Source organism: Pholis gunnellus, assembly GCF_910591455.1.
Source record: "Pholis gunnellus genome assembly, chromosome: 9".
Taxonomy (NCBI): domain Eukaryota; kingdom Metazoa; phylum Chordata; class Actinopteri; order Perciformes; family Pholidae; genus Pholis; species Pholis gunnellus.
Genome location: NC_136535.1, coordinates 8,848,726 through 8,876,345, shown reverse-complemented (window position 1 = coordinate 8,876,345; position 27,620 = coordinate 8,848,726). Strand labels below are relative to the sequence as shown.

At 39.0% G+C, this 27,620-nt stretch overlaps 1 protein-coding gene across 1 annotated transcript; it reads left to right on the top strand.

Annotated features, from left to right (window-relative positions):
- Nucleotides 1-1,440: 1,440 nt before the first annotated feature.
- LOC306700939 (SR-related and CTD-associated factor 4-like) lies at nucleotides 1,441-27,394 on the top strand. Its single transcript, XM_079166095.1, has 18 exons — nucleotides 1,441-1,668; nucleotides 2,936-3,019; nucleotides 3,773-3,817; nucleotides 3,935-4,096; nucleotides 4,200-4,317; nucleotides 4,450-4,583; nucleotides 4,677-4,823; nucleotides 4,908-4,981; nucleotides 6,679-6,775; nucleotides 7,072-7,152; nucleotides 7,369-7,454; nucleotides 8,370-8,557; nucleotides 12,689-12,789; nucleotides 12,883-12,996; nucleotides 13,100-13,256; nucleotides 13,360-13,454; nucleotides 25,951-26,089; nucleotides 26,331-27,394. The coding sequence occupies exons 1-18, from the start codon at nucleotides 1,639-1,641 to the stop codon at nucleotides 26,753-26,755; spliced, it is 2,277 nt and encodes a 758-aa protein (XP_079022221.1). The 5' UTR covers nucleotides 1,441-1,638; the 3' UTR covers nucleotides 26,756-27,394.
- The last annotated feature ends 226 nt before the right edge of the window (nucleotides 27,395-27,620 follow it).

Genomic DNA, 27,620 nt, shown 5'->3' with positions numbered 1-27,620 from the left:
TTCAACCATGATGAAAAACTACATCAAACATTCTAACGTGTATATCGTTGGTATTGCATATTTCAGCAGGCCTAAAAAAAGCTCCCTCACCCTCATGTATGTCTGCTCAACTCCAGTTGTTTTCCCCTTCCCGGCCTGCTTATATTTCAGCAGATGCATGCAGTGTGCAGGTTTGACCACATGGGCGCATGATATAACCATTCAACAGGGATGAAGATAATTCAGGGAAACTGAAATAGAATCGGGTAGGGGAACATGACTATTAAAAAATGCCTAATGTTGTGGCTTAGTGCTCTGTTTTCAATTAATACGTGGCGCTGATGAGGTACACCTTATTAGATTATTGTAGTCAATTATTTTTATATAAGAGTTGATGGATCGTGTGCGTTTGTTTTCAAAACTCATGGTACTACACACTCCAGTACACTAGGGGGCGTCAGTGTGTGATCAGCGCAAAGTTTAAGGCACGATCTTCACGCTTCTGTATTTCTGGTCCAGGCTCCAGGTCTGAACCATAAACTGGTCCAAATGAAACCATGGGATCACAGCTACACACGTGCAGTTTTGAATCAGCTGCATCAAGAAAACATGGATACATGGAGAGAGAAAGTTTGCAATCTAAATCCAGGAGGAGGCACGAACTATGGGGCTAGCTAGCACGCAGAAATGCTGCTTTCAAATACTCCTCGGTAATCTGGGTATATAGGTTTAAGTATATTTGAGGAATATGTGTTTTGAACATTCACATGTAATCTTATATAAAGTCTATGGTAATTAATCCTCAAATGTAACAACATATTTAAGTAAGTTATTTGATTCCTAAAATAAATATATTTTTATATATTAAAAAAAAAATATATATATATTTTTTAAAGTAAGTTATTTGATTCCTAAAATGTAAACAGTATTTTGTATATATATATATATATATTTTTTAAATATATATATATATATATATATATATATATATATATATTTAAAAAAAATATATATATATATTTTACATACACACACTAATAAAGCTAACGTGAACACACCTTAGACTTAAAACGAACTACACGATGGTCGCATGAGCACGAGTAGCCTACACAACGAGACTGTAAACACGGACTAGTAGGCGTGATGACGTTTTGTAGTGTTGTGTACTTGTTAGCAACAACCTTCTTTAAGACACTTAAAACTTCAAAGTTCATGTGTGTGATCTTTACTGATATATTTTATATTGTATAACAACATTCTAAAATATATCACGCTTGTGTTTACCACAGACCTTATTTCAGGCATTTAATCAAAACCCCATTAAAAACACCCATTGACTTCGAGACAAGGGAACCAGAAGTAAAAAAAAAAAAAGCTAAACTAATTTCCGTGTTAGAGGACTCACCATTTTCCAATAACCGTGAAGGCAGCATTACACCGTGACAGACGCTGACACGCGCACGCTGGGGCGGAACCACGAAGCTAGCAGCCATTGCTAGCATAGCAGGGCTATGTGACCACCACACACTCGAATCAAAATAGAGTAATTCAACGTGGCTGATTATGTTACATAACGTTATGTAACTACACAATACTATGCTTTGGTAGAGTAACGAAATATACGTGTTCGTCCACCGGTGTTCAACACAACAAACCAGTATGGAAGCAGTGAACGCGTTCAACATGGAGGTAAAGTATGCTCGTGTTTCACCCAGAGAGCTAACGCTAAACCCGAAGGCTAACGTTACCCGTAACTAATGCCATTTTGATCAGCGCTAGATGATTTGTTTGATAGCTGAGCTAATTGCAAATCTATCCAACTTAATCAATCAAAGAGATTCATTTTGGCTGGGATATCAGCTCCCCTGAACAAGCTCGATTTAAACGTAAACATGACTTGGTTTGTTAGCCACTAGCTTAAATCGAGATCAACGCCTGTACGTTAATCTCGCAAGGCCTGTGATTCCAGTTTCCAGCGAATTTGACTTATTTTACACCACTGAGACCTTGATACAGTATCAATAGTAACGTCAGGGATAACAACAGCTTCTGGACCGTTCGCTTTACATCCCACTCCTGTTAAACTAATTGTGAGCGCTGTCCGTGTTAGAACATTAGGATGTCAATAACGGAAGGAATGCTACCCTCTAACTAATGGTGCTTCTTTTGAGGAAGTTCAATGTTACGTTTAAGATAAAGTAATCCTTTATTAGTCCCGCAGTGACTAATAGTTTAAGATTATCAATACGTGTTATTGTATTATTGCCACCCGAGGACTCTGAACTGTAGTTTTGTCTTGCTGTATCTTTACTGTGTGTGTGTGTGTGTCGTTGTTGGTTGGACACAATGCATGTAGTTTATATAAGCTGCTTTCTAAACGTGTTGTGCACATGCGTAAACACGTGTTTGGCCCCACTACTGGTCTCGGGTACCAACACCAATGACCAATCCTTTGTAACTGGTCTTATGCATTCTCGTAGAAATTGAGTGTTAGTTAGCCTGATGTAAACAAAAAACATTGTCAATGAGTGATGCTCAGACAGATCCCCTCAATCACAGATGCTTGAATATGGTTGTTACGTGTTAACTGTTTATAAGCTAAGTAAAATAACAGAGATCCTCTCGTTATTCTGTCTGCACAGAAGACATGTTGCAAAAATAAAGGTCGTGTGAGAATTGGGGCAGTCTGTATTTACCCATGTCAGGAAGTGTTTGTATATGTAGCTTTATGAATACAAATACGGGGCTTTAGCAGGAAATATAGAGCGAACGTTGCAGTGAAAAAATCTTGTTTAAGCCACATATTTTAATTATATTGTGCTGTTACTGAATCTTCTATTATTGGTTAGTTGGAAATGACTGTTACTGTAGTTTAGTGGTGTCTATGCCTATTTCAATGTTATTATTATATATATTTGTTATGTAACTGGTATAATTATTTCTTTTAATCAATCAGTTGTTCTCCATGATCGACATGAAGCCTCCAATATCCCGTGCAAAGATGATGTCTGTCACAAAGTCGGCCATCAAAGCTATCAAGGTAAAGTGAATACTGTATCAGTGTAATTGTCAAAGCAAAGAGTGGCTAGTGATGATGATCTTCTTGATGTTTTGTTGTTTTACAATGAAAACACTGTCATACCGAAAGCATTTTGATCCACTTCGCCTTTTCTATTCAGTAAATAACAGAATTATAATTTTCATAATTTGTCTTAATTATTGCAATTTTTCATCGTGCAAAAATCAAACACTTTCACTGTAGATTGATGAGCATTACCTCTAGGAATAACGTATTTATAATTTTCACATTAATAGCTCACCTCTGGCCGTGTGGATTTTGAATGATAACATTTGTCCTAGAAGACTGAGATGTGGCTACCCACAGGGTTTCCTCACTAGCCACATACTGGGTAGTCGGTGCACGAGCAATAACTAATAAGTGCTGCTCCAGGAGTTCTGCTGACTAGTGACAAACCATAGATGGGATTTGGGGAGATGGGTACATTTATTTGTATTTTAGTGAACATGTCTTCAACACACGGGTGGAGATGCTCTAATAGAATACTGTGAGAGTATTTTTGCATTTGACATTTTTGTATTTTTTCTACTTTAACTGCATCAGGTAACGGCTGAAAAACCGTTGAAAGTTCAGCTGACTTATTACAGAAATCCTGTATTAAATGGAAACTTTATCAACACAATCTTTCATTGCTGTTCCTTACCCCTATGGTTATATCTTTCCTGATTAAAGTGTTTCCTAGTATGCCGTGACTGATGTTTTTTCTTTCTTCAGCTTTACAAACATGTTGTCCAGATTGTTGAAAAGTTCATCAAGAAGGTATGTACTACAGAGCCTTAGTGAGTACATGATATGAGTTCACAATGCATTGTACACATGCATTTTGTCATGAGACGATAGTACTACATTTTCTTGTTTTTGTTTTTTTCCCAATAGTGCAAGCCAGAATTGAAAGTCCCTGGTTTGTATGTGGTGGATTCCATTGTTCGACAGTCACGGCATCAGTTCGGTGTTGACAAAGATGTATTTGCGCCCAGATTCTTGAAGAACTTCACAGATACTTTCCAAAACCTTTACCGATGCCCAGAGGATGATAAGGTACTTTATTTTGTTAATCCTTTTGGTATTTTCTGTCATTGCAATTAATTATAAGACGACATTTTGCAAGGGTGGGATTGTTATTTTTTTCTTTCTTTATCAGTGCAAAATTCTCCGTGTCCTGAACCTGTGGCAGAAGAATGGTGTGTTTGACATGGGCATCATTCAGCCTCTGATGGATATGTCCAACGGAGCCATTGTACCCGCCCCTGAACTGGAAGGTAGAGAAATAAATCTAAATACGTTGGGCAATGTTTGTAACAATGTAATCGAGTGTTACCTGATGTTAAAGTGAGGTTGTAATTTGATGACCTTCATACAAAGAAGCCAATTTATCTCTTGTATCTGAACAGTCCCTGCTGACCCACAACCAGAGACACAGCTTCCTGTCACTAGTGCCTCAATTGTGGCTGCTGTGCCCCAGCTGCCCACTCCTGACGCCTTAGCTGCTGTGGCACAGCTGTTTCAATCGCCCCATGGTCAGGAGGTAAGCAATGCTTTGGTGTAAGTCCTCTATCTGTTCTGTGTCATGGCAGGTAACGAATAGTTCACATTTTAAATGACCCTCTCTCTCCTCTAGCTGCATAGGATGCTCCAGAATTTCCAGCAGGCAGATAAGTCCCTGGCAGCCACGCTGGCAAACAACATACCAAACCAACCCCAGAAGCCCGTGTCCCAGCTCAACCCGTACAGTGCACACACAGAAAAGAGAAGCTCTTTAGCCGAGGTAACAGCATCGCTCAGTGTCTCAACATAAGCTGCTGGGATCATTTACATCATTTACCTAATCGTATAATATATATTTCCTCAGAAACTCCTTGACCGATTTGATTACGATGATGAACCTGAGGAAGTAACAACTAAAGAAGGCAGTGCCCAGTCACAGTGAGTTTCATACACTGTATTTATGCTGATGCATTTGTTGTTTATGTTTTGTATAAACAGCACGGCATACATCTTTAGATTGATTCTTTGAAGCATGTTTCATTTATCACACCACAGCAGGCATTTTACCTGTGAAAAAAAATGCCTTGTTTGTAATCAATGCAGCTATTAAGTATACATTCACTTGTCTGTTCAACCAGCTATTAGAGGAATAGGCCTCTGGGGGCAATGGGCTATATTTCTGGCGTCCCAGTGTAGCTGAGAGATCTCCTGGTCAATACTTGTTTTTCTGTGCTCTGCTCATTGTTTACAGTCCGATTGGCATATTTGAGATTCAAGACTGGAGATTAAGTTGAGAGACGACATGCACGACCGGATTGTTTAACATGTAGCGGGTTTATGGTCAGAGCTGGTTGATGCTACACTATGATTGGCCAGTCTGCGTTTGAGGGGCGGGATTTGGTGACAGGTCAATTGGCTCAACACTCCTCCTAATGCACAAGTCGTAGCATGAGAGATGTTTTTTTCCAGTATTATAGCCTATTGTTATCTGTTGTCTTTATGTATTTGTTCAGTGTTCCTACAGTGTAGTACAGAAGTGTTTGAAGTGTTCCTTTTTTTTATCAATCTTTTTTTTTTATTTACTAGAGGTGACATTGGGCAGAATGCTGCCTCAGTCCCCAGCAGGATGATTATGCCATCTTTGTCATCCTTGACACTGACACTACTGGTGTATTCGTAAAGATTGCCAGTGTGCAGTTGAACTCAGAGACAGTACGAAGTCACGCATGTTAATAAGAAAACAAATCCTTTACTGATTGTTGTAGGTTCTGGTTGCCTTTTAAAATGTATAAAGATAGTGAGTTTTATTATAAAATATAGGTAGATTCTTTAAGTAAGTAAAAAGTTTTCAGTCAATAAAGAGTAGGGATGGGTCATGATTTTCAAATAGTCATTAGATAATTAAAAAAATATTTTGAGACTATTGTTTTGGCTTAAAAAAAATGTTATCTTGTTTTTAGTGTTGCAGGCACCGCTTGATAGTAAGGTTACTACCAGGCACTAGTTGAAACGTGTTTGGCAAGATTCCGAATGATAAAATAGTTCCCAGTGATGAGTTTTTTTGCTTGAAATTCCCATTGTTAGTAAGGAGAGAAATACAACACTTTTATCATTAGTATAAAATAAAAGTCAGACAAAAGTATGTGCACTTGGGGTAACGGCTTTGGAGAAAGTAGCTAATAAAATCAAATGTTTCTGCAGCAGCAATATAACCACAAATAGTTAGTGTTAATAGGACCGTTTCACTGCAGATATTGACTTCACAGCACAAAAAGCACAGCTGAAACTAAGAACAGTATTCTTTACTTAATATGTTCTAGTAAGCCATACCACTGAGCAAGCAAGCACAACACCAACACTGGAATCCCTAAATGAATACAGATCATATTATTCTTCTAAATAATTCACATATGTGATTTTCTTGCTATAAAATATCTGCAGTTAAAAAGGCCTACAATTCTAACTGTTTAGGTCTAATTTGATTTAAGTGATGACTTTATGGACAAACATCGGTGTAAACTGCTACATGAAAATACATACAATTGCGAGGTGGTAATTGTAGTTTAATGTATTTTGTTGTCTTTATAGGTTTGTAATATCCAAACTTAATATCTGTGTATATTTTGTCATGACAGAGGCATTCCTGAAAATGTGTTTAACCAGTTTCCTGGTCAGATGCCCAACGCGGAGAATGTTCATCCACATATGATGGGACAGAGCGGGAGTATAGAGGTATCTAATTATAACTGCATTATATAGATACTCAACTACATCTCAAATATAGCAACTCTCTGGTATAACACCAGCATGCTGTCCACAAATTGTTTGAAGCAAATGCTGTTGCTCTTTTGATATGTGGAGGCAAGCCAAAATGACTGTTATGATAATGAATGTTTTCAAATATTCATGTTTTGCTTATGGAAAGGCTCAAATGTGTGGAGCTGCAAGCTTCAGTAAAATGTTCTGTGGTCAATGGACCATGTGGTTTCTGTTTTTTAACTATCTCCTGTCTATTTGTCATCCCTCAGCACGGTGGAGGAAGTCATGGTGATCATCATATGATGCTAGATGGATACGGTTCCATAAATGAGGCTTATTCACAATCGCAGGTAAATCTTCAACCCCAGTTTAGCTGAGCTCAAGTTTCACTGCATTTGCATTTGAATGTCAACTTTTTCCCATAAGTTAGTTTTTCTCATTAGTAGAGTTGAAACAAGACATTGACATGGCTGCCTCAACTGGCAGGGAAGTGTCTGTTCAACTTTTTAAACTGGTACTTGGAATCCTCTGTTCATTATAATTGTCATGTCATCATTGTCTAATAGGGAAATTCAAGAGAAGACTCGACTATGAGGCGGGAGGGCAGACACAGAGGCTACGGCAGGCGATCCAAATCCAGATCTGGTTCAAGGTAAGGGGCTGCTTCTCACCATTACTGTGTAATGTTGTGGATTTCACTGAGATGTTCATCATCAAATACAGTTCTGTAACACTTGCCAAAGCCTATTTCTGTATCTACTGTTAATTATTTGATAATCTGCAGAAATAGTGATTGCATCCTGATGAATATATTGCACATCAGAAAGCATGGAGCAGTTAGTGCAGAGCAAGCACTGCCACCATAGATTGTACAAACAAGCTCAAAGTGGGTGGCTCCAGCTGTTCCCATCTTGTTTTTCGGAACCAGAAGGGACTATATTTGGACTAGAGTGTGGAGATGGGAGGCAGGTTCTGTTGGCATAACAAATGTAAGTTAGCTGCTAACAATAGCGCTAGCTTGGTTAGCACATTAACAATATGATATTAATTGGGATGCTAATTTTGTCTGGCAAAAAATAGGCGTACTAGAATTTCACTCACCCCAAAATAAATTGAGCACATACTTGTTCAATCAATTTACCTGTCAAATGAAATCGTACACGGTACAACTCCAGTGAAATGCAATCCTGTCCGTTCCTTCAATTTCTGCATTATTCACCATAAAGCTCAGCCTCCAAATTTTTTCGTGCCAGGGTCCTCTGTTCTGTCACTACATAAAAACTTAGAATAAGAGTTGAATGGCGCTGTCCTGCAGTCTCCTTTTTACTGTGGGGCTCTATGGGGATTGACTCCCTCAAGTGGCCATTCAGAGAACTGCAGTGTGTGGCACTTACTTTTTCAGATCCAGAGGTTGTTGCTATGACACTCTCAGCTGCTGTCGTGGACTCCCTTTGTGTTCATGTTGATATTTTCTACTCCGCCAATAGTGAAAGGGATAACTTTCCTCCCATGAATTTAATTTGTTGGTGACAACACATTTCAGGTGGTTCAATATTTTGTGTTTCAGATCTCCCAGGAGAAGAAGATCACGTTCTTCGTCCCGCTCAAGAAGGTCGAGGCATCGGCGCTCTGATTCTCGCTCTAGAGAACAGCGCTGGAGATCTCGCTCTGGTTCTCAGGACAGGAATGAAAGAGAGAAGGACAGAGACCGCAGACAGAAAGGTCTTCCCACCATTAAGAGCCAAACACTCAGTGGTAAGTTCTACAACAGAAACAAATCTGTGAATGTCATTTATGAACACTGCAGTACTTAAAACTACTGCAAGTACTACTAGGTGATATCGCAACAATATCAATCTCACCCCACAGATAGGAGCCACTCTGATTTCATATGGGATAATTGTAACAGTTTGAAACTACAACAATATATTTTTTAATAATGGACTTTATTTCCTTGTGCATCTGGAAGAAGAATGAATTAGTTTAGCCTATATGTTTATGTATTTCTATGTTTAAGTACAAGAACCGTGTGCGTGTTACATCTGTACGGGTCCGTTCATAAGCAAAGTTTTTTGCACCTTCAAATCCATTGTTGTCAATGTAGACACGCGTAAGGTGTCTACAGATTTGATTACATTTATTTTTACAAAATGTACCCAAACACTGGCAACGAGGAAGATCTTGGGTAGATAATAATGAGAATAAATATGAAACAACATTTTAATCATACCCTCTAAACTAAAAAGAAATCTGGTTTAAATTTGCCCTTAAACACTTTTACTAAGCAGAAAATGATACTTGTTGCAGGCTTTCCTTGGGAAACGCGCCTAAAACGAGGAGTAACTTTTTTTTTCATACAAACCATTGTTGAGGATACTTTGCTGTGTTTCAATTCAAACTCTCTGTTCTTATATCTACAAAGTTTTTATCTGTACAACTTAATTGATAAAATACGTCATAATTATCCATAGTTTGGACAACATACATTTGGTTGATTTATTCTATGCTCGTTTGAAAAGGGGGGTTGATAGTATACGTACACATTCTTCAAAGATTTGTTTGTTTTAGTGCTTGATGCGGTAACTGATTAGTGGTATGGCGGTGTGTGTGTTTGACAAAGCTTCTGACCCACCACTAACCTTAATTCTGATTAAATAGTCCATGATCAGTAGTTGTTTTTCTGTCCCTGAGACAGCGGGACACCAATTTTTTTATTTCAAGTATTGATGACATTGCCATTGTCTTTGGTTTTGGTTCCACGATCTCAGTAGCTGTTCTGTTGTCTTGTTATGATCCTTTGTGATTGGTTAATTGTTTTAGTTTTATTCCACACAATTTCATTTTGATCAAGTGCTTTAATGAAAAAGCAGCAGGAGACTCATTCATTTAGGCACAGGTTTTTATTTTTCTTCTAAAATACAGGACAATTGGTTGCTTAAGGGTCAACCAGAATTGTCAAGCTTTCTTATTTCCCAGCAGAACTGCGTACCATTATCTGGTTTGTCAACTATTTCATGCCCTCAGGTTGCGTAGGGAGTCTTGAGTTGTAACATTTACAATTACTCTTGCTGAGCCAACTCAGCAGTAAAATTATAACAAAATTAGTATCGAGCATTCACAATTAAAAAGATAGTGTAGGTGACTAACAGCAACTTTCAGATAGTCACCGAGAGGCTAAGTAAGGGAGATTAGACTTGCGGACGCGCTGGCTATAATTGATTTCCTGATCCAGTGGTTGAGTTTTGCGTGTTCATTTGTAAACAACAAACGTTGATTCTGGAATGCATTCATATGTCAAACAATGACAATGGTGCATAATATCGTGAAGTAGCGGTCAACAAAAAATAAGGCTCCCTCTCTCACCCCCTCTCCTTCCAATCCTGCAACTAAACCACTGAACAGCTGATATTGCTTTCCCCAACACCATGTGACTCAATTACCGGAAGTGTACCGGAAGTGACCAAAAAAAGGTCACTTTTTTGGTCACTTGTTATGGCCTGTGTCATACGAAATGACAAAGGCCATACCTGGCTCCTACATTCCGGTCCCTAATTATTACATTCTATGTAGTAATAATTACAAATGCATTACATGTGCAGGAGGATACACATTTCAAATGTAGGATATACATAGTCCATGGAAAAAGCGAACAACAAAAAGGTCTTCTTTCTTCTCTAGGCCAGAGGTTTCTAGCACTTAGCCTAGCGTTGAGCGTGATCTTTACCATCACTCTTGGTATATCCCGTGGTGTGGAATGTACCAAGCTTTTCCGTCACTGCGTTCCAGAACTGAGGCTGGGACGCTCTCTGTATATCCACTGGATATGAGGTCGTTCATGAAGGTGATGTATTCTTTGTGGAATGACACATTCGCCGCCTCTTCAGGTTAAGGGCACACTGTTCTGAGATCTTACAGTTGTTAGGCACGCTCATCTCCCTGTTCTTTAGAGGTAAAGCAATGCTGTAGTGGCAGTCTGCAAGTTTCACAGTCTTGTTGGCCATTTCTGAGAACTTGCAGTCCTCCCTCGACGGCCTCGTCTGTTCATCTTGACTGCATTCAGGGAAGTCGCCTTTGAATTGCTGTTTCCAGAATTCATCGAGAGTTACAGCAGAAATCCTGTTGATTGTCACCCCCGGATGACTCACAGCTCCATCACAGCATTCTCCACCAAGTGGTCCGTTCACTGTCCAACCAAGCATTGTCTTGATGGCATATGGCCCTTTGTCCACACTCCGGATGACTTTGAGTGGTTCCAAAGCTCTGGGCACATTCATGCCTATCAAGAGCTCCACATCTGCATCTATCTCGGGCAGATCGATTTGTTTCAAATGAGGCCATTCATGCAGGTGTTGCTGTCGTGGGATGTTGCTCCTGCTCACGGGCATTCTATGTTGAGTAAAGATGTCTGGCATTTTGCAGTAGGACCCACTATCCAATCCAGCTACTTCCAAGTCTGACACGATACAACTGTCCACAATTTTCTCTTGGCCCATGGTGCGCAAAAGAATCTTTGTTTTTCTCCCAGAGAGATTCAGTTTATCCATCAAACCCATTGTGCTGAAGGATGCTGAACTTCCTTGGTGTAAGAAGGCATAGGTTTCCACTGTCCTTTGACATTTCGTAGATTTGATCTTTACTGGTACGATAGCTAGCTTGCGGTTCTGTTCACCGGCCCCAGTGAGACCACTGGTTTGAACTGCAACCAAAGAACTGTCCACTGTACACTCGAATTTGCTCTTGCCTTTCTCCGAACATGCTCCTCTTTCCTCAGGATGGATGTGAAGCATACTAGGGTGTCTTAAACCACATGTTTCGCAAGACAGACGTTTCCTGCAGCCCTTGCTGATGTGCCCAGTACACAAGCAGCCAAAACAAACATTAGTTTTCAGGAAATCGATCTTCTCACTATGTGCCCTCTTCTCAAATAGAGCGCACAACTCCAGCATGTGTCCACCTTTACAGTACAGACAAGTTCTTTCAGATGAGTGTCCATCTACCACTGTGTTTTCCAGGATGGTCTTTCCTTCAACTGTAGTGGCAAAGCTACTTCCTTTAGCCCTTGAGAGTGGTGAAGGTTTTGCTCTGTTGTCTTCTTTGTGCGCCACCAGTAACTTTGGTACATCTTGTATGTTTCCAAATACAGGATCTGTTAGAATCTTTACTTGACGCTCAATAAAACCCACAAAATCAACAAACATAGCTCTTCGGCTATGCCTTTCCTGGATGTCACATGCCAATGTTCGCCATTTGTCCGTGAGCTTGTAGGGCAATCTTCTTATCACAGTGAGCATATTAGCAGGTATGTTTAATTCGCACAGACTGTGAACCTCCTCCATGGCGTTGCAACATCCTCGCAAAAACAGACCGTATGCCTGTAAAGCCTTTCCGTCCTCTGACATAATTGTTTGCCATGAAGAGACCTTGTCCAAATAGGCAGATGCTATCATAAACTCGTTTCCAAAGTGTGCAGTAAAGTTTTAGCCTTTGCATATCCAGTGCCATCAGTCATGTGTTGACAGCTTCTGACTAGCTCCTTTGGTTGTCCCCTTGTGTACTGTTCCAGGAAGTGCAAGCAATCTTCAGCATAGTCAGTCCTTCCCTCAATTATTTGCTCAAAGGTTTGCATGATACTGCAGAGGATCTCCATCAAATGTTTGGATGTCTCGTTTAGGCAGCGATGACAAACATTGTTGATGCACCAGCATTGCAGTTATTTCATTTTGTTTTTCCATTATAGAAAATAACTGGTTTGGATTATTACTGCTGTTCATGAAAGAGGGTATATGGACATCTTTATGAACAGCAGTAATAATCCAAACCAGTTATTAAACACAACTAAAATCTCTTGAACGTTCCAAGCAGCTACTAACCGTATTTTGCTTTTAGTTTGCAGCACTACACTTTGGGTTGGACAACTGGACAAGAAAACACAGCAGTCCGACGTGATGTCCCTTTTGGAAGAGTTTGGCATGATTGATTCCATCAATGTAAGTTTGGACTATTCTTCTCAAAGATACTTGTAATCTTCCAAAATGTTATCAAGTATTTGCACTTTTACCTTTTTCCTTCTCTATGCCCAGATGATTCCTCCGAGGGGTTGTGCCTATATTGTTATGGTCCACAGACAAGATGCCAATACAGCCCTGAACAAACTCGGTAAAGGGTCATACAAAGTCAATCAGAAACCCGTTAAGGTAAATTATCACATATTGCTTCTATTTCCAGTGTAATATTTGTTCTGTAACTTTTTAGTTGTGATTGTTAACTTGATCATAGCTAATCCCATTTTTTTCCTAGATTGCTTGGGCTTTGAACAAAGGTATAAAATCAACGCACAAAAAGTTCTGGGACGTGGAGCGGGGAGTTACCTACATCCCCTGGAGCAAAGTCAAAATTGAGGAGTTGGAGAGCTATCGGGAAGGGGGTATGCTGGACGCAGATACACTAAATCCAGGTAAATGCTTACATATTCCTTTTAGCATAGCCAAGATTCACCTTCTGCAGGCTGTTAGACACAGTTTTCCTAACCCTGTCATTGTGTTTTCCATTGTGTTCAGAGTGGAATAATGGCAAGGACCTCGGTAAGCAGGCATCTGTAAATGGAGCGCTGGAAAATGTACCTGCAGAAGGAACTGTCCCTGCTCACATTCAGGTAATGCTAATACAGTCTTTAAACACCTTCTTTTTGATATTACAAGCACTTCAATTTGATTGGTTTTATAGCCTTTGTTTTGGAGGCTTACTTCACAATTTTCACTGTGGAGGCTGTAAGGAAAATACATTTTTGTCGCACATGAGTAGTGGAGCTTATCTGAACCATCATCTCATCATCTCATCGTTACTGCAGAATGAACGACAAAAGCATCTAACCAAATCAGAAATATTGTGATAGTATCATATAGTACAATTTTAGAATTACTGTGTTGGAAGACTATCCCAATTCAGTGAGAAATACTCTGCAAATCAAGGTGCACACACGATACCTTTCTAAGGTGGACTTAGCTTCAGAAAGATTTCAGTAGGACTTGTACCATTGGACAGGGGAAGTACCTTGTCCTAATTGTCTGCGAATGTATATTCAAATTCTGTACTGGGATATGTGATGCCTAGTTCAGTGAAATCACTGTTATACTGTAAATTAGTGCTCAGCCTATACTAGGCCATAAGTAATCATCCTAATATTACTGATGCCTCTGCTATGTTGTTGCTGAAATTAACTAATGGTTAAACTAACAGAGGTGCTCACCATTTTAGCCGAAATAGAGGTTAAAAATGGAATAATAACATTCAGTTTGCCGCAAGATGCATATGCTCTTGTATAAAATTCCTTCGGCTTAGGTGATTGCACATAGGGCTGGGCCATAAAATTCATAATCAAAATGAAATGTTCACGATAAAATCGTCCACGTTATAACAACGATAAATTTATGAGAGAGAAGAGAGTTTGTTTTTTCAGAGCAATGGGCCTTCGTTTGTTTTTGGGGTAACAAGCTGTTGGACAAATAGGAATGACACTTCTGATTTGTTAAAAAATGTCCAAGGACCACCTTTCTTCATGCAATCGTTTCAGATTCATTTTCAGGCTGGTTTTGTAGATTTCGAGCTCGTAATGGTTAAACATTGTGCCTGGGGCACGTGTTATAGTGATATTCATCACCCAGAGAGGTTGGAAGGAGAGGACGTTTCTACATAAAGAACTGTGGCCTTAACATTAGCAAAGTACGTTAGCACATCATTAACTAGGACTAGGAATATTAGCACTATGCCATGCTAGCTGCTGACGGTATACTGAAGGTATACTGAATGTTTTCGGTGGTTGTTACAGTGAATAAAGACCCACCTGGCTTTACAGGAACAGTGTTGTTCCCTAATTTCATTGTCTTCTGTCCGTTAGCGAAGGGTCAGTGTAGCCTCAACATCTTTCTAATGTTGAGGTTCAACGTTAAGCAAATTACTAGCTGTTAGCTAACATCCTTATTACCCTGGGTTGTCAGAGGAGGAAGGCAGAGGTTAAGGAGCGGTGAATCAATGGTTGCAACAGTAAAAAAAGATACATTAAGCATTTCTATTTTTTTTGCAACCTGGAAAAAGTGCGGCTTACAGCAGTGTCTGGTCGGGCCCTAACATTGGCAAAACAGGTTTGGCTTTTCCTGATGTTTTGTTTGGCGTGGTGATATACAAATGTACCTGGTCATTTAAACTATGCATTTTTATTTATGTTCTTGAGCACATTTAGATATAGAAATAACTAGCTTTGTATATTACCAAAACAAAATGTAAAAAAATCTATATCTTTGTAGATGGTCTAATATAAATTAGATAGATTCAACCGATAGCAGATACATACACGTAAAAAACTGAAATGTAAACGCTAAAAATAATCACCTTTTGTAGTTTTGAGGAACTCAACTTTCTAAACGAGGACTCAGTTCTTCATTATGTAGTCTTGACTTGGTGTTGAAGACTGAGATTAACGCTCGTCGTGTGAAAGCTTTTTAAAGAAGACAACTCATAACTGATTACACATTACAATTTATTGCTTTTATGAAACCTTCTGAGTCATGGTGTGTGCAACAGAAGGGGATATGATTATTATGGGTGTTTTGGAGTGCTGAATTAAAATGTTGATGAAAAGAGGAATTTTCCTGTTTCTGTCCTAAATGAATGATTATTTACTCTATAAGAGGGGTTGTCGACATGTGAATCAGCATAAGGGCGGTTTCAGAGTCACCAAATAACGAGACGAGTTTTTGATCCACTTTATTACCATTCAGATAAGCTCCTCTGCTCATAGGCATTAAATCCAGCAATGCTTATATATTCGTTTCTCTTTCTTTGCAAAATATTTGCATCTTCACTCAGTAACCTTGTACTGTGCAGTATAACGTATTCAAATAAAGTGGGAATTACAAAAAACTTTAATTACTGTGGTATGTGTAGAGGGAAGCATTTATGTGATCCTTTCTGTTTTCACTGTCTGAGCTCTATTATACAGACTGTCTGAGTTTGGCAAAATCATCAATAATTGTGTATATAATATTCAGTTTTCACAAAAACGATCCACCAGTAACGGTTGAATAGATTGAATCAGCTTCTTGTTGAACAAATGAAATGTGTATTGGATGCAATAGGTGTGAATCCTAAACTCGTGGACTTGAGCTTGTTTTAATTAGCAGCAAATAAAAGTCCTCATGACCACATGCTGAACTATTGGTTCGATAACATGATCCAGCTGGACTGTCCGCAAGCTGCCATACGTAGCAGTCATGCTAGACTGCACACCTCTCTGTGAAGAGAAAGGTTGCTCACGTCTACAGGTCCAGAGTGTGTGACTATTGGCTGCTGGTGGGACTTAAAAGGCCTGATTGGGAGGAAGTGACCAAGTGGGAGACAAGGTAAGCCGACAGCATCCTTAGCAACTTGTGCACAACGTTGCGACAAGGTGGTTATTGAAAACTGGACAGGAGATTTTCTAAATTTGTTTCGATATGTTTGTGGCAAGGGCAATACTGCCGGAACAAAATGAGCCGGTGTCCATGATGTACTCCAGTACACACAGCAGGTTTCAGTTCTCTACGCTTTTCTTATTACGGGACATGGAGCTTGAGCGTATGCTATCCTTATTTTACAATCCTGTCTTTGGTCGTTTACAACTGATTTAACCACTTTTCATGCTTACCTCTAACCCTATTATATCACGCTGTAACAGAGCAGTAAAATACATTTGCTCTAGTTTAGTTAAGTTATCAAAGTAGATTAAGATCAGGAGATAATTAAAATAGTTGAGCTGCACTGAGCTGTTTCTTGAGACTTGTTTATAGTCAGGTTTATACTTGCTCAATACCGTATGGTATCAAGGAAGTATAAAATTAAGAAGAAATGAGTACTGCCCAGGCCTTCTGCTGTGTCTTAATATGTAGTACTCTATAATTGTCTTTGTAACCAAGACAACAGAACACAATATTATAAGTTTGTATACTATAGCAATTTCCTGGAGCTGTCGTATAGAAAATGTCAAACCAGCACTTGAAATGAATTGGCTTAGCTTTTTTATGCAGGAATTAATAAAACCAAACAGGATGTGTGGCCCAATATCCACCCTGACGGACTCACAGACTTTGAGGCGCGCACCAGTAAAGTCTGTGAGGCTTTAGTTCTGTCCCACTTTCAAATCGAGTGTTTTTGAGGGCTCTCTGGCAGACATGTTAAACCCTTTTATGAACACTTTCCATAAGTCAGCATTAGATGCAGACTCTGCCCAAGGGAATTACCCACAATTCATTGCAATGTGACGTTAAACACGGGGTAACCAGTGGACGCATGGAGACGTAAAAAAGAGGTAAACAAAGAGGAGGCTCACGTGTGTTCAGCCTGTCATATTAAATGTTCTCAGAAACATTAAGGGTTAAAGATGGAACAAAAGAAACATATCTATTTATTTATTAATCAAATATTTGATTTTGTCATTGAAGCTGTTTTGACAAAAACAAGTAAATAGATTATTAGAAGTTACCGCTAATCTTGTGAGGAAAGAGCCTGAAAGATGTTTAAATCAGGGAGTACAGAGTATAAAATACCCACAATTATAAATCTTTTTTTCATGGTAACGTGATATGTTGCAGCAAAGTGCTGTCCCATTTGTATTTACACCATTTGAAGCCCTCACAGCCTCTCACACTCAACCACTTATCAGGTGACGTCAGTAAGTCCATGAGGGTTCAGGGTCTGAGTTCTTAGGGGGGACACTGGGACTGGGTCTGTGTCCAAATGTCTGCCTGCACAATCATGATGTTGCACAAAAGAGATGCATTGCATTTGGGGTTAACTTGACCTGGAAACTCTAAAAGATGCATGAGTTAATCTGTGTTGTTCTTCCTTACTGTTGTGCTTTCATCATAGTGCTAGATTAGTGAGCAGAGATACTTCTGCAAACCTCTTCATGTTTCTCCTCATTGAGTAGCAGTCTAAGGGACTTGAATTTGATTTCTTGGGTAAAGTACACTAATTTGTGGGTCTTAACACATTGGCAGTGTGAAACTCACACAGCCCTTTTACTTTGAATATGTGGAGTTCCAGACGTGAAGCAAAAGGAAAGTTCATAGTACCATAATGCACGTATGTCGTTTTACACCAAATTGTTTCCACAAATGAAATGCAACATGACACTAGTGTGCAGTCATATTTACCCACCTAGCCATTTTATAACTAATATAATATAGAATGGACATGGAAGCAAAACATCAAAAAGGTAAAGATTCATCTTGATTCAGCACTAGTTTTGAAAACAATTGGAGAAATCGATGTCGACTGTATTTGTAGTCCACGTCTGCTCAGCTACTTTATATAACTGAATTTCATCAGAGCACCTTCAAATAGTGATACTTAATGGGAATGAGATGCTTTCACTCTTGATGTCTGTGGATTTTTTTTTAAATATTTTTTTTCTTTTGACAATGATTTGTAGTTACATCTCTTAGGTTTTACAGAAGTCTACACTTGTCATCTTTCTAAATCTTGAGCGGTACCACTTTTTAAAATTTCAGTCCTATCACAACAATTTGATTTGAAAAGGAATGCACCCGTTTGATTTATTTGGATTCAAGACATGGCTTTTGAAAAATGGCTTCTCTCAGGCTACCCACTTAAATAATACTTCTTCAACCCGTTAGTTACTTCATATTTGCATAATCTTCTACCTCTGCGCTCTGCCTGTGCGGATCACAGCAAACCTGTACTTCTTGCAGGATTACTTTTCTGCACGTTTGGATACTTGGATAGTAATGAAATTTGAGGTAAACCCTTTGGTTTTCAGTTATGTTGCTACTTAAAACATTATCCTGTCCAAACCAATTGCGCATTGAAAGCAGTTAACTTTAGCTTTGTCTGGCCCAGTGATGCCGTTTGCTCAGCCTGCATCGTATGACGTGCATCATAACACACATTGTTTTCTATGTATGTATCTACGTCATCCCTTACACAAATGGTGTCTGGGCACACATACAAGTGTCAAGACATGCTGCTGTCCTCTTTCTCCCCAACATCAGTGCCTGTCAAGTCTCCAAAAAGCAGCAATTTCACCACATTTGCTCCCTGGATGGGAAACTTGACGGACTCTTCTGTCTGTTTGGTATGTGGTATGGGTGTCAAATGACACCTAGATGAACGTGACGCGGCGAGTGTGTATGTTGCCCTTTAAAGGATGGAGTTTCATTGTCGGCCATCTGTTAGTGCAGCAGAGAGGAGAGAAATGGCACGAAACAGTTACACGGCTAAGTAGTGCCAGATAGAAGAAATTCTGGCATGAACATGGAGTTGAATTGAGCTGTTCATGCTAAATTGCTCAACGTAGTGATGTTGACATGGCACGTGCCATGTTTTTTCCCTTTTTGCAACGTACCCACAGTAGCTTTAAAAACCAACAAAACGAACATGTCTTTACCCCAATTCCAAATTTTAATCTCAATTGAATAATCAATCTATTCGGATGCTTCATTTACATGAATTCTAAACGGTGTCTTCTCAGAAGTATACCCCTTAAATGCCTACAGTGGTTCAGTTTTACAATTGTCTTTTTTACACCACATAAGTTTGTAGGACTGAGCTTTGTAACAAAATCTTGGTTTATTCCCAAAAATCTGCTCTTAATTGCATGGCCAAGTTAATGATCTCTGATCTTGCATACAGTGCGTAACTTCCTGCGTTGCCTAGTCTCTTGGCAGATGGCAATATCACTCTGTAACCTGTCTCTATTTCTCTTGCAATGTTTGATGATGATACATTCTGATGTCTGAGCCCATTTCTATGAGCTCAGTGTTGCATTCTGAGTTCAGAAAAACAAAATATATCATATCTACTTCATACATTGTTTAAAAAAGATCTTGACCCAGCATGTTCGCATCCCTGAGTCCATGGTTGAAAGCGTATTTCTCAATTTTTCATGGATGAATAAGCACACATTACAGGATTTCTCCAGTGCATCAATTAGCCATTGCTTCTACAGGTTACCAGGCATATTGAAGTAAAGTGGATGCAACAAAAAAGGTTGCCAGCCCTCGGCATGAAGTGGACAAGGTAAAAGTTGTAAGCCAAGGATAAAATGATTTACTTGACTTTATGAACTACAGAGAATGCAAAGATAGCTTATGTGGAGTTTACACAGGGAACATATTTTATAATTACAACCCTTGTGTTTACATGGCCTCCATACTTCTTTTAAAAACAATTTTAGGCTTTTTTGAATCACTGTTATACTGTTTAAAAACGAAAAAAGATATTCATTACAAAATTGTAAAGTAGTAAAGCTATAAATGGCCTTCAAACAATACTGCAAAGATTAGCATTGGTCAGCAACATACAACAATTCTAAGAACATTAAAAACATGTAATGTACTATGCTCTTTAAGGACATATACAATTCAAAATGATAAACTTCCAAAATGCAGCAGTCAGTAAAGTAGCATTCTGAAACGGCATAAACTACACTTTAGTTTTTTCATGGTAATATTTTAAAGAAAAAACATCCCTGTAAACTATCCCTGGTTTGAGAACATTTCTAACTAATATAGATTTTCCATTTGGCAGTTATAAATGTTAAAATAAATTAAATTGAACTTGTAAAACACTGATTATCATTCCCTTAAAAGACGATAAATTATATTAAAATATCGTCAAGACCTTCTCTCAACCCATGTTTTGTTTAGGTGGATGTGACTATTTCAAAATGTTTTGTTAAAAAAATATAGAGGAAAAAATCAAAACATTTCAAATAACTTATCAATAGATTTTTGCTTTTACGTAGTAATTACACAATAGGTTCTTCTGGATGTAGGTTTACATGAAGGTTTTGCATTCGTAACATCCTTGAACCTGTTTAGAACAGAAGTAAAGCGCTTCTGACTGTGAGCAAGAGATGGGAGAAGAAAAGAGAATAACAAATTCAGAATGTAATGGTGTGTTGAAAACCCTCATGCTGCTCTAATTCTTTACCTTTTATGCTTGAAAAAGCTCCATATTCTACATGTTGTAGAAATCACAGGTCTGACTCAGACCTCTAGAGCATTCTCACTTACACTGAATATGTTCAGGTAGCTCGGTCATTAACATGGATTATAATGTAAACTGAGCAGTCTTTTTCAAGTGAAGTGACATTTCAAGGAAAGAGGGAAATTCTTCAATTAGACTCTCATGAGGCCTCACGAAGGTGAGTGTTAAGGAAATTATCTTTGAATGTTGGAATTCCCTCTCTTGTATGGAACGGTTGGAAGGTAATGAGAGGCCCATTCATAATAAAATTGACCTAAATTTTCCATGACATTTGTTTTCTCATGAATAATCTAAGATATCAATATATAGGCCAGGTTATTGTAGAGCTGCCTCATTACCGTCTTTTGACATGTCTTCTAAGTAACTGGTACAAACAAAGGAGAAAAAAAAGGAATTATACTGACGAGTGAAAGCATTCAGTTGATACCCAACAGAGCTGAGAGTCTTGATCAAAGAGCCAATGCCCAGCTGCCTGGTTTGTGGTGCAAGTGTAAATAACCTGCAGGAAAAATGGAGCCGCAGATGTCCTCGATATTCTGCAGATGGAGTGAAACACCAGGGTAAGAGCAGACCCCTCTGTTGCTATCCCCGTACTGACTTCCTCAAGGCTGTGCGACTTTATTCTATGAACTGCATTTTCTCTATTTCAATTATATGTTGGTAGTAGTAAAACAGCATGAACTATTTTGGTTGCAAATTTATTTTAATTTGATCTTTTGTCTTGTTTCCTTTGTGTTAAGTTTAATTGCTGCAGGTAGTTAACTGTGTGTATAAATACCATGTATACCATTAGACAAAACAATTCTAAAAAAACTAAATTTGGTCCGTTTTACATCCATCCGGCTGTCGTAATTTATTGCAAATAAAACAGTGAAGTGAATTTAAATCACATCCTTCGCATTTGATTGGACCACTAAAAAGTGGGCTTGAGTTTAGTGAGCTATACGAGTTATACGGAGCTACAGGTGACTGCTGTTTCCACACACCTCCCTCACCTGTTAGATGCTGGAGGACAAGGGAGGAATGAAAGGGACACATTGCCAATTTTCAACTGGCTCTGTTGCTGCAGAATATGCAGATGAACGGGTTCCAGCCCACCTATATGCTGCCAACGCCCGAGCACCCTGTCCACCCTCTGGCAAAACTCTGCCGGTGTTATGCCGAAGTCTCTTCCCCCGTCAGGGAGTGTTTCCCTCCTGTCAAAATGATAGCGCCCCGTTGTTGGTTAGGGGGAAACACATCAACGGGCAAACTTTATGAAAACTGCTCTGTTAGCTACTACGGTCCACAAAAGCTTAAGTGTGGTTTTCTATGACGGGTGTGACTAGCTAGTCACCCATAGTCTCATGTGATTGCATTATTTTTTGTGAATGCACAAATATTCATCAAACATTTGAAACTGTAACAGAAGCTGAAGACATTCTGACTTTTGTTTCACTGGGACTTTAAAGCCACTTATGTGTAGGATTTTAAAGCTTCCAACGATGGTGCTCCTCAATGGCAGTATAAAAATTGGCATTGTGGCAGATAAAAATTTGCACCACTACCCAGCACCAATTAGCCGTGTCAGCAAAGATGGAAACGTTAAAATGACAGATCGTAAGACCTTGAGTGAGGACAGTCAAAAAATAAAAACTATTTGTTGAAAATGCCTCACTAGTTTTTGTACTTTTTACTGTTGCATTCACAAAATAGTTTTTACCCTTTACGATAGCAAAGCTTTAGCTACCAGAACTAGCTGACTTACTGACCTGAGTTGATGAGTCAAGCGATAACCACCTCTTCTAAATTATGGGTTCAATGCAGAAGCGCTTTTACCTGCAGTTCTTCTGATTGCCTAAAATATTGAAATAATTGTGAAATCCCCAAATTCTCTCTCGAAATACAAAGTATATTGTCCGACTGCCTATTTCGATGGAATGCATGTTTGTAGAGCAGCTGCGCAAGTCCTGGTGAAAACTGATGCAACAAGACAGTTATTTTTCTTTGAAGGATGCAAAACTACGTTGTTTCTAATCGGACACGTGGTGCCTTCAAATTCGGTTCCAGTCCTAGTTGTCTACATGTGTTTTTTAATCACTTTAATTATTTGAATTTATACTTTATAAATTGAAATACCTTTTTAGTTTTTCAGGTAGAATATTAGTTTGATTAGTGTACATCTATGTACCTCCATGCATAAAACATTCCTGGTTGGCTGTCAAAGTTTGGTGCAATAATATTTCAAAATGGATCATAGATCTTTGGACAGTTGCAGTCACCAGATTATTTTTCATTTATTTTATTTTTTTAAATTAAATGGATTACTACAAAACATCACAAACGGTTCTAAATGTTAATGTCGAAACGGTTCTGTCAACAACACATTTTAAGACATTGACGGGGAAACCTTTCCAGAGCTATAGCATTGTGAAAAGCATTTGATGCGTGATGTATTATTCATTTACAGCTCATCTGTGCAGAGATGGCTTTTATCATTTCATCCAACTATATGTGATTATGATTTGTTGAAACAGAAATATGCGCTTTCCATCTAAAGACAGATTCGTTTGACTTGCAGACATGCGACAACTGTTGATCACGTGAATCATTTTGTGTATTTGTCCTGATGTTTTCAACATGGAAGTTGATCACCTTGAGTCTTATCAGGCGGTCATGGAGAGAAATTAATTTGTGTTAACAATAGTTGGTTCAATAAATGCATGACATACACCACAGTAGAACTTGATTTAGGTCACATTTGAAATGTTTGATATGATTTCACTGTGACTTCATTAATAACTTGTCATTCTAACTAATTCTGACTTTATTTGCCTTTAACCCTGTTAACTAGCCATACTAGTATGTATTTATATACATGTCTGATGCTATTTCATATACCCATACTTTTTCTTATTTTTATGTGCTCAAACCGTTGTCAGAAATAATCATCTCATGGTGGAAAATGACTGCATTGCATCATAATTTAACAATACTTTTGATCGTTGTATTCAAATCATCATTTATCAAAGCTGTACGAGTTAAGTTCTCTAAATTTAAAATAGCATTTGTATAAATAAACAAGTACAGTTATGTCATTGATAAAAGGAAGTAAATGGTAGGCCTTTGCAATGTAGCCTGTGAAGTGATATCAGTGACACTGACCACAGAGAAGGCCTTCCCTCTGTCATAGAGCCATAGAGCTGGTCCATTGTTTGTTAGTCACCAGGATATCTCAAAACATATGTGTGCAGTCTGTCTTCGTTCAAATTATTCTACGTGTGCATGTTAGTTAAACAGTATGTGAACTCTGTATCCTCTCAGGCACTGAAACACCTTCTTGCCAATGTCTCCACCTTTACCATGACCATGACATTAAAGTAAAGCCATTGTGCCTTTGTGTTTAACTCTGAAACTAAAGGAGAACTCTGTCAAATCTAATCTTATGCTTTGGACAAGAAGTTGAAAATAACGTGTTGGTTGTTTGTGGTATTACAGGAAATAAGTGAATTGTTCCGCATTGGTGGGGTGGTGACGTACACCCCCTAAAAGCCTTTCCGTCTCCCTCAGCAGTCACCAGCAGCTCCCCCGATTACAACTCTTTCCTGTAACAATTAGCCTCAACAATGGCAAACACCCTCCCGTATATGGTCACTGTTCTTCCTCAGATGTTAATTTGTTAACCTCTATTCATAACTGTGTGGTTGTAGTGTTTATAAAGTGCGTAGTCTATATAAATGGTATTTGATGCTGTGATAAAGCATTTTTAAACACAACTGCAACCACAACCCGTTTGTCAATGGTAGTTTTACTATAGTCTTTAATTGAATAAGATAAACATTATTTTAAACTTTGAAAAACACAATGAATATAAATAAATAACCTAGTCCTACCCCTTTTCAATATTGATAATCAATCCCATAAACAAACTCACCGCACCTTCATCGACCCCAAAAATTAACCGATACACTTCTCCTCATACATAATCAACAACAATCCAATCAAGCATGTGAAGAAGAAAAAAAGGCAAGAAGATTGATTTCTTCATTCAGTCTACACAAAATCTCCCCACGTTGATGTGCAGATACTTTTAAGATTGGTGCAGACACGTTGTTTCAAATAGAATTCTCTTACGTTATTACCCCCTTCTCACTGTATTTTGCCAGACTGTGAATTATTTCTTGCTTTGTACATTGTTTGTGCAGTCTAAAATTCTACCAAATCCCTGAATTTCAATGCATGTGTTCCTCATATTTAACATTGTAAATTATCCTTATGGCTCTTTATGTAGTATGCGTGATGATAGCGGGATACTTTTGTAGGTGTGGCCCCATACCTCCACGCAAGTGAACAATACAGAGTCTGTGCTGCTTTATGATCAAGAATGTGTCAATATTTTCCCAGAAATGCAACAATCCTCGCCAACTTGGCCTGCACATATTTTGTATGAGGTTTTCCAGCTGATTTTGATGTCTAATATCACACCTCGAAATGTAATTTAATTAACTCTTTCTATAATAACGCCTACATACACGCACTTAGGCTGAAAAAAAGCCTACACGGTGCTTCTTATTCTTACTGGGTGAAAGTTGTTCATTTGTAATTAAGGACTGATGCATTTAGTGACATGTACAATTACTTCATTGTTCTGTATTATGGGATTGAGGTCCTTCAGCCTCTGAAAAATGCATTGTCATGTCACAGTGTGGGCTGCGCGTGGTCTAGTGGCTAGCACTGTCACTTCACAGCCAGAGGGGCCCGGGTCCCCAACCCGATCCTTGGCTGAAAACTGGGCTGAATTTCTGAAGATTTGCTCCTTGTTCTGTTTGCCCAGCGTGCTTTCATGTTCCTCACAACACAGATTGTTTCAGTTCACTTCAAATGAATGTCACTGTTCCTTGCCAGTGTGTGACCCTCATTTTTTTATGTGTGGACTTCCTCCTCTACACACTTGTGTACCTTTTTTACAATGCTTGTCACTAGACATGATGTATGTCCTTTTTTTTTATTATTATTATTTTTTATATGGTAACATTGAGTATGTTGAGGACTCTACAGAAAATTCCTGGAGAAATTGTCAGAAATGTTGTATACAAATACTCATCAAAAGATGCTCTGTCTTCCAGGTGCCCTCGGTTCAACAGGCAGCACCCATGGGAAGTCCACCTGCTTTTCCTGGCCCCATCCTGCGGTCCCCTACATCCATGCCTCCAGGAGGAGCTCCTTTCATCTCCACGGAGTTTGACCCTACAAAGTTGGCACCGGGTAAGTGGATTTTTCAATCCTCATCTAAAGGGGAGATGTGAGTGCTTTCATGTTTATTAAAGGTAACTTCTCTTTGAAGTTGATAAGATGAACAGATCTATGCTGCAGCGTTGTCGCTGTTCTCGGCTTGATGTAACTTCTTTAAACTTTTGCTGTCTGATCATTTTTTTTCTTTTGTGCACTTAACACTTAACTCCAACTGGGGATTAAAAGACCTTATCCTATCTTATCTTCTTTGCAGCAGGTAGTGTAAAACATCCAGAGGAGTCCACCCAAGATTCCAAAGGAGACACAGGCACACCCTCAGATCTGGGCACCGACAACCAGCTGGGGTCTCCTGCAGCGCCGGTGATGAACCTGCCAGGCCCAGGAGTCATGCAGGGTCCCAGACTGGGGATGCCACCTATGCAGCCTCCTCCCGGCATGCCGAACCCTCATCTACCTCCATTCCTCTCACCTCCACACATGCCCCCACAAATGATGCCCGGAGGACCCATGTTTCCTCCAGATAGGTTCAGAATGCATATGCCCTTTCCTCCTCGTGGCCCTCCTTTTCATCGACATCCTTCTATGGGACCAGACGGCATGCACGACAGAGAAGGGAGGCATTTCAGAAATGGGAGAGCAGGGTTTGGGTGCCCACCCTTCCAGAGAGGGAGGTGGTAGAGGTAGGCTGAATGAAGGACCTGAGGGGAGAGGAGGCTGAATCACTGTGACAGATAAGTATCGAGACATCTGGTTCAACAAGGACTGCTGTGAATAACTGAGGGTGCATACACTTGTGTTCGGACTTTCTTTTTTTACCACCACAACCTTTTCTTACTGTCACATGAACAATGAAAAACAGGACACGGTGTTCTGAATGTGATCCATGCACCTTCAAGTTCACCAGAGAAGAGACTCTTTGCTGTAAATACTGTATGTGCTCGTAGCTGTTTGCTATCTTTTTGTATATTTGAAGTTGTGTAGTTTATCCTGAAGTCTAATCTTAGTAGTTGGAGGGAAAACAAAGGCAAAGTCTGTATTTTTGAGCTTATTCCCTCACCATAGTTTTTGTGTATGGAAGGAGACTAAAAAAAAATCTATAATTCATTCGCCTTTTTGGTATTTAGTTTTTAGCGAAATGCCTTTGTAACACACTAATGTTTAATTCTTCAGTTGACAAGTTGGATTTCATTTGAAGGAGAAGATTTCCTGTCCTGCCAGCAGAGGGTAGTGTAAACCCTGTTACCATGGCCAACCTCTGCTGTACATTAAGGTCACACCTTGTAGGATTATGTGCAGTGAATATTAAAAAATGGTACAATTTCATCAAATGGTTTTATTTGTGTGGATCGAACTGACACCTTTTTACCTCTTTCTCACAAAACTACGCTGTGTTGATCAAATCAATTCTTAACATCACTTAGGAAACAGCTATTGCGCATCCTCTGTGGAACCTACAGCTATACACAATTGGTAATCTGCAGTTTAACTACATACCCTTTGTCTCATTATAAACCATAGTTATTTATCTTGATAATGATAGGCT